Raw genomic sequence first — 9,450 nt, forward strand, 5'->3', positions numbered from 1 at the left:
TGGTTATCAAAGATGTCGAATTGAACAAAACATCTGAAAACACTCTTAAATAACATGCATGTGGATGAATTGAGAACTCATCAGTTAGAGATGGAACTTAATACGGCTATAGGCCAACTGCTATAAAGTCAGAAGGGTGGATGGATAAACAGGAATTTCACAATATGGGATAAGGATGTTTAATCTTTTTTTCTCCTGTTCTCATGGTGTAAATTGGGAGGCCTAGCAGAAAGTTTAGTAAGCCATGGGGGTGTTTATTTGTGTACAACACCTACTGGAGGGCACATAGTCAATATGGATGCTCATTAATGACAATTACAAGATGCCGATGGAAGTATGCACATCTGGGGGAACAGTTTTCAAATGAGTAAAATATTCATTATGACATCATGGTGCCAGTTCTGCTCCCTGAGCTTGGTTGTTTTCTTGCAGATGTTTCATTAACCAAACTAGGTAACATCATCAGTGCTAGCAAACTCAGAGAACATAAAGGATCCTTCAGAATAATAGAATAACAGAGTTGGAAGGGATCTTGTAGGTCTTCTAGTCCAACCCCCCTGCTCAGGCAGGAAACCCTATACCACTTCAGACAAATGGTTGTCCAGTCTCTTCTTAAAAACTTCCAGTGTTGGAGTATTCACAACTTCTGGAGGCAGGTTGTTCCACTGATTAATTGTTCTCACTGTCAGGAAATTTCTCCTTAGTTCTAGGTTGCTTCTCTCTCATTAGTTTCCCTCCATTGCTTCTTGTCCTGCCTTCAGGTGCTTTGGAGAATAGATTGACTCCCTCTTCTTTATGGAAAACCCTTAGATATTGGAACACTGCTGTCATGTCATCCTTAGTCCATCTTTTTATTAAACTAGGCAGGTACAATTCCTGCAACTATTCCTCATATGTTTTAACCTCCGGTCCTGTAATCATCTTTGTTGCTCTTCTCTGCACTCTTTCTAGAGTTTCAACATCTTTTGTGTATCATGGCAACCAAAACTGGATGCAGTATTCCAAGTGTGGTCTTACCAAGGCATTATAGACTGGTATTAACACTTCAGTTTTGATCATGTGGATGTTGCAATGGTCATAAGTGCGAAAAACAGTCATAAGTCACTTTGTAACTTTGAACGGTCACTTAATGAACTGTTGTAAGTTGAGGAATATCTGTCTTATAAAGGGAAGAGAGTCTTCTTCAAAGGTCTTAAGGTTTTCTATTTTTCTAATGCAGTTCCAAGATGGACTTCTATAATAATTCTTCATGAAGTATCTACTGAGATACCTAGATTCTTGGTAAAGTTGCAGATTCTGTAACAAACAGTGGCTTATTGGTTACAGGACTACCTAACTCAGTGGTTCTCAACCTGTGGGTCGGGACCCCATTTGGGGTCAATCGACCATTTCATGGGGGTCACCAAGCAAGCTGTCCGCCATTTTTTTTGTCCGCCATTTTTTCCCCCTTTTCCGGCAGGTGCCTTACCTCCCTTGGGCTGGGCCAGCTGGTGGTCGGCCTGCTCCGTCTCTGCCACTTGCCAGCTACGCCTCGGCCAGCGCAGGGGGTGGAACCATGCATGCGTGGCGCTCCCGGGCAGGGAAAGTCCTCGACTTACGACCGGTTGGGTAGTCCTCGACTTACGACCGGTTTAGTCCTTGACTTACGACCGGTTCAGTCCTCAACTTACGACCGGTTGGGGTCGCGGCATTAAAAAGGTTGAGAACCACTGACCTAACTGAAGATGAGAATTAGAACTTGGAGAAGAAAATATCTCCTACCTCAAATCACACTAATCAGGCTTAAAAATTGAGATTGGTCATGGTGATGAGCAAGATAGGAAGGGGAAGCACCCTTCTTTTATTGACCAAAGCCAAAGCCTGGGAATCTACAAGACGTTTAATTAGATCAGTGGGGGAATTAGTGAGTTGTGTGAATGCTCAGAGTGTCATTTGTCCCAGTCAATCCAAGGGAATTATATTTAATGCAAAGCAGATCTGACCATGCAAAGCAGCCAACTGTGGTTTATCTGATAGACCATGCATAAACAAAGCATAAGTTAAGTTAATGGATGTGTTGTGAGAACTTTCAAAAGGATCAGCTGATGTATTCATTTAACCAGAGTGGTTAGGGGTCTTAACAGATCCATTATGCGTAAGGTTAACTTAAGTTCACCCAGACTTCTCTTGTGGGGACATTCAATTCACTGGATTAACCTGGCAGTGGAGGAGGGGCTTCAGTATCCTTCTGGAGCAAGAGGACATGGGATAGTGGGCATATACTGCCTCCAGTTTTGGTCATCACGATGTAAAAAAGATGCTGAGACTCTAGAAAGAGTACAGAGAAGAGCAACAAAGATGATTACGGGACTGGAGGCTAAAACATATAAGGAACGGCTGCTGGAGTTGGGTATTTCTAGTTTAACGAAGAGAAGGACGAGGGGTGACATGACAGCAGTGTTCCAATATCTCAGGGGCTGCCACAAAGAAGAGGGAGTCAAGCTATTCTCCAAGGCGCCTGAAGGCAGGACGAGAAGCAACGGATGGAAACTAATCAAGGAGAGAAGCAACTTAGAACTAAGGAGAAACATCCTGACAGTTAGAACAATTAACCAGTGGAACAACCTGCCTCCAGAAGCAGTGAATGCTCCAAAACTGGAGGTTTTAAAGAAGAGACTGGACAGCCATTTGTCTGAAATGGTGTAGGGTTCCTGCCTGAGCAGGGGGTTGGACTCGATGACCTCCAAGGTCCCTTCCAACTTTATTATTATTATTATTATTATTATTATTATTATTATTATTATTATTATTATTATTATTATTATTATTATTATTATTATTATTATTATTATTATCATCAATCAACCAATGGAATAGCTTGCTTTTAGAGGTTGTGGGTGCTCCATCACTGGAGGCTTTTAAGAAGAGACTGGACAATTCCAGCTAGCTGAGGAATTCTGGGAGTTGAAGTCCACAAGTCTTAAAGTTGCCAAGTTTGAAGACCCCTGCAATACATTAACTTCTAAGTTCAAAACCTGGGATAACCAAGTGCAGTTTTTGGGTTCACATAACATGGTACGCCCATGATATGGTTAAATATTATGGAATAGTTCACCAAATTAAGGGTTTGCATTGCTGTGTATTGAACTACAAATTACCCAGTCATATTTTAGCCTGATATAACATGTTATGACAATTTAGTTGGTTTTTTAAGGGTTTTTTTTTTTTAAAAAAATCCCACCTTTATTATTTTTTATAAATAACTCACGGTGATAAACATACACTCCTCCCATTTTCTCCAAAACAACAAGGTGGTTTAGTTGAGAAAGAGAGGCAGTGGCCCAAAGTCACCCAGACAGCTTTCATGCCTAAGGTGGGACTAGAACTCACCCTCTCCTGGTGATTGGACCAAAATCACCCATCAACTTTCATGCCTGAGGCGGGACTAGAACTCCGGTCTCCTGGTGATTGGCCCAAAGTCACCCACCGGCTTTCATACCTAAGGCGGGACTAGAACTCACAGTCTCCTGGTGATTGGCCCAAAGTCACCCACCGACTTTCATACCTAAGGCGGGACTAGAACTCACAGTCTCCTGGCGCTTGGCCCAAAGTCACCCATTGGCTTTCATACTTTCTGTGGGACTAGAACTCAGAGTTTCTAGTTTTTAGCCTGGTGCTTTTAAGGCAGGAGTAGAATTCATGCTCTCCCACTTCTAGCCTGATGCTTTTACCACTACACCGACCAGGCTCTCCTACTTTTTCTGCCTATTTAACTTATCCAGAAATGTATGGAGATCCTCAGTTTTCCAGGTCTTTGGGCCAATCACCAGGAGACCGTGAGTTCTAGTCCCGCCTTAGGCATGAAAGCTGTCGAAGTGACTTTGGGCCAGTCCCTTTTTCTCAGCCCGACCCACCTCACAGGGTTGATGTTGTGGAGAAAATGGGAGGAATATTGTTTGTGTTCATCCCCTTGAGTTATTTATAAAAATAATAAATGTGGGATATAACAATAATAATAATGATGATGATGATGATGATGATGATGTTGGAAGGGATCTTGGAGGTCATCTAGTCCAACCCCCTGCTCAGGCAGGAAACCCTATATACCTTTTGAGTTATACATCAATCCTTCATAAACCCTTTATGTATTTAGGGCAACATCAGTAATGCATCAGAAACAACTGGTTGAGGCTGTGTACATTCCCTTCCTCTTTTTTTTTTTTTTTTTAAAAACACACACTTTTATAAACCTTTCATTTTTCTCTTCTTCCCGGTTCCCAAGTCTCTGATCATTTGTTCCTTGCGTATGGTCCATGACGTGGAAAGTTTCTGCTTTTGAACATGTGGTTTCTAATTACTCTGGGTTTTCCCTCCCTCCTTTTTTTCCTCCTTCAGCTGCTATGGCTGTGTCTCAACGTGGGATTGTTTTGGAAAACTTTCCGACTCTATTATTGCGAACCGCAGTATTACTATTTGCATCGGATGCTGGGGGTAAGTGGTGCAGGAGCGATTCTCCCTTTTTCTTGAAATTCAACGGGAAGCCGGGCTAATAAGGATGATGTGAGATTTCTGGGGAAGCTCAAAAAAAGGATATGAGGACGGGCGTTTGGTTTAAGGTGGGGAAAGGGTTTGAGTTGAGAAAAAGACTTTTTCAAGGGCCTGGGAAAGCAGACTCTCCCCTTCTGTTCCCAGCTGCAAACTGACATTCTGGCATTGGCCACATGAACTCAGTTCAACAGTTAGTCTCGGGCCTCTTCTGTTAGCCATGGTTACGCTAACCAGCCTCGTGGGCTTGTTCGGGTGAGCGCTTCCATGCCAGCTGTTCCTAATATGGATATCTCAAGGGACAAGTTATGATTTTTTGTGTGTGTTAAAGTGCATGTTTGCACCTCTCCCATTTCGTTCTCCTGAGTCTCTTGTGCAAACTCATTGGAAAATTAAAAAATAAATAAAAATAAAGACACCAATGGAGGAAAAACCAAATTCTTTCCAAAGGCTGCTTTTTCTTTTCTCTCAGCGGGAAGAAAATAACAGATATTTTTCAAGCAGGATCGTAGATTAGCCTGTGGCAGCGTTATAGGTAATTCTCAACTTAATGCTGGCAACTGGGAGAAGATTTTTTGTTGATAAGCATGTCAGCTGTTCAATGAGCCACGCCTGATTGCATGACCTTTCTTCCCCCCCCCTTGGCTGTTAAGCAAATCACTGCAGTTGTTAAGTGAATCACGCAGTTGTTATGCAACTCTGGCATCCCCCTCCATTGGCTTTGCTTGTCAGAAACTGCCCTGGGAATGTTGCAAAATGACAGTCACACGACCCCAGTAGGCAGCAAACATGGGAAACTCATGTCGGTTACCAAACACTTGAATTTTGATCAAGTCACTCTTGGGATGCTGCTAGGGTCGTAGGTGTGAGGACTGTTTATGAGTCATGTTTTAAAGTGCTGTTATAGCTTTGTATGGTCACTAAACGAATGGCTGTAAGTTGAGGACTACTTGTATTCTACAGCTAAATAGAGGAAACTGATTCCGACCTCTTTGCGCCCAATGCGATAGCCCCAAATCAGAAAGACTCTTGTTTAGCGCTTTTCCAGACTAGAAAATTTGGACTAAATTTGATCAATGAGCTAGCTATGCCTGATGAAAAATCATGTTTTACCCTGAAAAGGTAGTACCAGTCTCCTTTGAATTTTTGTATTTCAAAGTAGTGGTGTAGGGTTTCCTGCCTGAGCAGGGCGTTGGACTAGAAGAGGGGTTCCCAGGCCGTGGAACAGACTGGCTAGGGCAGGGGTAGGCAACCTCGGCTCTTTTATGACTCGTGGACTTCAACTCCCAGAATTCCTGAGCCAACATGGCTCAGCTTGAAAACCTCTCCCTTTCCCCTCAGCATGGCTGGCTCAGGAATTCTGGGAATTGAAGTCCAGGAGTCATAAAAGAGCCAAGGTTGCCTACCCCTGGGCTAGGGCATGCACATGTGTACACGCGCTCACCCCCACTTGCACTAGCCTCACTTCCGCAGCGAAAACAGGATGCCACGTGGTGAAAATGGGGCAGTGTGAGTGTCACGCAGGTGCTAGCATCACCCTGTTGGTGTCACGCATGCTCGTGGCCCCGTTTGTGTGTGCGCGCGTGCGCGTGCATAAAGTGCTTCCCCCTCCCTTTCCTTCCAGTCTGCAACCGAGAAAGATTGGAGACCTCTGGACTAGAAGACCTCCAGGGTCCCTTTCCTATTCTATTCTATTCTATTCTATTCTATTCTATTCTATTCTATTCCATTCCATTCCATTCCATTCCATTCCATTCCATTCCATTCCATTCTCTATTTGCTATTCTATTCTGTTCTGTTCTGCTCCGTTCTGCTCTGCTCTGCTCCATTCCATATTCTATTCTATTCTGTTCTGTTCCATTCCACTCCATTTCATTCTCTATTTGCTATTCTATTCTGTTCTGCTCTGCTCTGCTCCATATTCTATTCTATTCTATTCTATTCTATTCTATTCTATTCTATTCTATTCTATTCTATTCTATTCTATTCCATTCCATTCCATTCCATTCCATTCCATATTCCATTCCATTCCATATTCCATTCTCTATTTGCTATTCCATTTCATTCCATTCCATTCTCTATTTGCTATTCTATTCTGTTCTGCTCTGCTCCATTCCATATTCTATTCTATTCTATTCTATTCTATTCTATTCTATTCTATTCTATTCTATTCTATTCTATTCCATATTCCATATTCCATATTCCATTCCATTCCATATTCCATTCCATATTCCATTCCATTCCATTCTGTCTTTCTATCTATATAAACTTTGGAATAAGTCCTACAGAGCTCAGTGACTGGATTCACACATTGTACTAAGTTACAGTTTCTTTAAAATGTGGTTGGTTGTTTTGGGAACAATTGGCTGGAATCACATAGTGAGCTAACCCCCTGGATTATAAAGCACAAAAAAGATTAAGTTGATATGATTTATTAAACTGAAGCCAAACAAATTACAGTGCGCCTTAGGGTAGTGTGTAAATTCAGCCAGTGTGTGTCTGAACAAATGTTGCTGGGATCAGATTGCAAAAATTCCCTCCTGTGTGAGGCACGTCTCCAAGAATGAGTTCCCCACTATTTTGATCTCAAATATTTCAGAGATTTGTGATGTTTAAAAAATAATAATAATTCCTCATATTTTACAGCAATGGTGAGATAAAATGTCTTTAAAAAAAAAAAAAAGATACATGCTAGGATTAATAAGTGCAACCTAAACTACAGTATCTGGAAATTTTCATGTTCATAAGAAGAGGATAATTATGTTTTATCTAGTATTTGCTGCTTGCTCTCCAGGTTTTCAGCACTTCCTGGTCCATTTTTTTTAACAGTGTACTGTATATATGATCATTGAAGAGAAATCCATATGGAGTTATTAATAACGGGTCCCCAACCTGTGAGCCGTGGCCCACTAATGGGTTGTGGCCTCCTGGCCACTGGGCCGTGGGACGGGCTGGCTAGTGCGCGCATATGTGTGCGCTCACTCACGCCCACTCACGCTAGCACTGCCGCTGTGGTGAAAATGGGGTGGTATGCGGCGAAAATAGGGCGGCATGCAGCAAAAAACGTGTGGCGCTAGCGCCCACGTGGCAAAAAACGGGGCAGTGCTAGCGAGTGTCATGTGGGCGCTAGCACCACCCCGTTTGCGTCGTGCATGCTCGTGGCCCCGTTTGTGTGTGTGCACACTCGCGTGCATAAAATGCTTCCCCCTCCCTTTCCCTGTGGTCCGCCAGCTGAGAAAGCTTGGAGACCTCTGATTTATAAGATACAAGTAGTCCTTGATTTGTAACCCTTCATTTAGTGATGGTTCAGAGTTACAACAACACTGAAAAAAGTGATTTACGACCATTTTTCACCTTACAACCATTGCAGCCTCCCCATGATCACGTGATCAAAATATGGACGGTTGGCAACTGGTTTATATTTAAGATCGTTGTGGTGTTTCTGGGGTCATGTGGCCCCCTTTTGCGACCTTCGGGCAAGCACAATCAATGTGGAAGCCAGATTCGCTTAAATAATCATGTTACTAATTTAACAATTCCAGGAATTCACTTAACAACTGTGACAAAGAACGGTCGGGCAAAACTCACTTTACAGCTGTCTCGCTTAGCAATAGAAATGTTGGGCTCAGTTGTGGCCGTAAGCCAAGGACTAACTGTACTTCCTAGTCCTTTTTTTCTAACAGTTGTAATGTATATATGACTAATGTAGACAATCCCCTACGGAGTTATTTAGGAAATATATTGATAGAGATCTTCAAACGTTCAGTTGTAAGTGCTAGGAAATCAAGAGCAAGCTTCGTGTTATTAGTGAGTAGTAACAAAGCTCTGCCTTCAGATATTTGATTTCATTAGACACAAGTGCATTTCGAGGGTGGAGGCAATGATGGCAACCTGCCAATCAACACTACTTTTTTCTCCTTTTCTTTTGCAAAATACATACCATAAAAAAATCCCTTCCATTCCCCATGAATCTAAGAGATTCTAGCTACACAAGGGTTAGGAATGTCTACGGAGATTCTCAGCCATCCAGGTCATGGTTGTCCCAAAGGTGCTTTTTCAGGAGGCAACTGGACTTTCTTATTTTTCCTTTGAAGATGTTTCGCTTCTCATCCAAGAAGCTTCTTCAGCTCTGACCGGATGGTGGAAAATGGAAGGATTTATACTTCTTGCAGACAGCTGGTCATTTGCATTCTTTCAGAGTCTCGTTGAGGCCTTTTGGAGGACTTAGAAAAGGCTCCACACCCATTTGCCTTACTCAGGCGACCCGGATGACACAGATAAGCCTCCAGGAGGCATCAACAACTCTCTAAAAGAATGCAAATGACCAGCTGCCTGCAACTAGTTGAGCTGTGTGTGCATGCGTGTGCCACTCGCATGAGTAAAGCTGCATGCATGTATAGGCCCACCGCTCACACGATCCAGTTCCCCTTCCCCCCCCCCCAGCCAGACCGCCAAGCCGCAAAGGTTGGGGACCACAGCTCTATGAAAATAAAGTACCATTTCTGGGATCCTGGTGGTGCCTGATTTATCTCTTAAAAACTGACATTAGGAGATTAAATTTATCCACCAAAACATGCAGTCATTAATTGGATGAAACTAATTTATGTATTTGTTTGTATCCCACCTTTATTATTTTCACAAATAGTTCAAGGTAGTGAACATGTCAAACACACTTTCCTCTTCCTATTGTCCTCACTACAGCAGCCCAGTGAGTTTGTTTGGTCTGACAGAGAAGGATTGGCTGTTCCCCCCCCCCCCAAATAAGCAGCATTGAGATGAGGGGGGATTGAATTAGCTTAACTTTAAATTAATTAAAAGTAAATGCACTTAACGAACTACACTTGGTTAAATGCAGGGAATATTAAACCAAAGAGAGCTTATTAAAATTGCAATTCCCCTTGTGCTTTTCCTTACATTCCTTTTTCC

At 42.6% G+C, this 9,450-nt stretch overlaps 1 protein-coding gene across 1 annotated transcript in view; it reads left to right on the forward strand.

Moving 5' to 3' along the window:
* Positions 1 to 322: 322 nt before the first annotated feature.
* Positions 323 to 9,450, forward strand: part of NOX4 (NADPH oxidase 4) — a gene marked incomplete at its 3' end in the record, with an annotated part of 65,606 nt that continues 56,478 nt past the window's right edge. The window contains exons 1-2 of the mRNA XM_029285873.1: positions 323 to 334; positions 4,375 to 4,470. Of these exons, the coding sequence (XP_029141706.1) occupies positions 323 to 334; positions 4,375 to 4,470 (108 nt within the window). The remainder of the gene's footprint in view (positions 335 to 4,374; positions 4,471 to 9,450) is intronic.

This window comes from Protobothrops mucrosquamatus, unplaced genomic scaffold (assembly GCF_001527695.2).
Source record: "Protobothrops mucrosquamatus isolate PMUCROS unplaced genomic scaffold, P.Mucros_1.0 scaffold2405, whole genome shotgun sequence".
Taxonomy (NCBI): Eukaryota; Metazoa; Chordata; class Lepidosauria; order Squamata; family Viperidae; genus Protobothrops; species Protobothrops mucrosquamatus.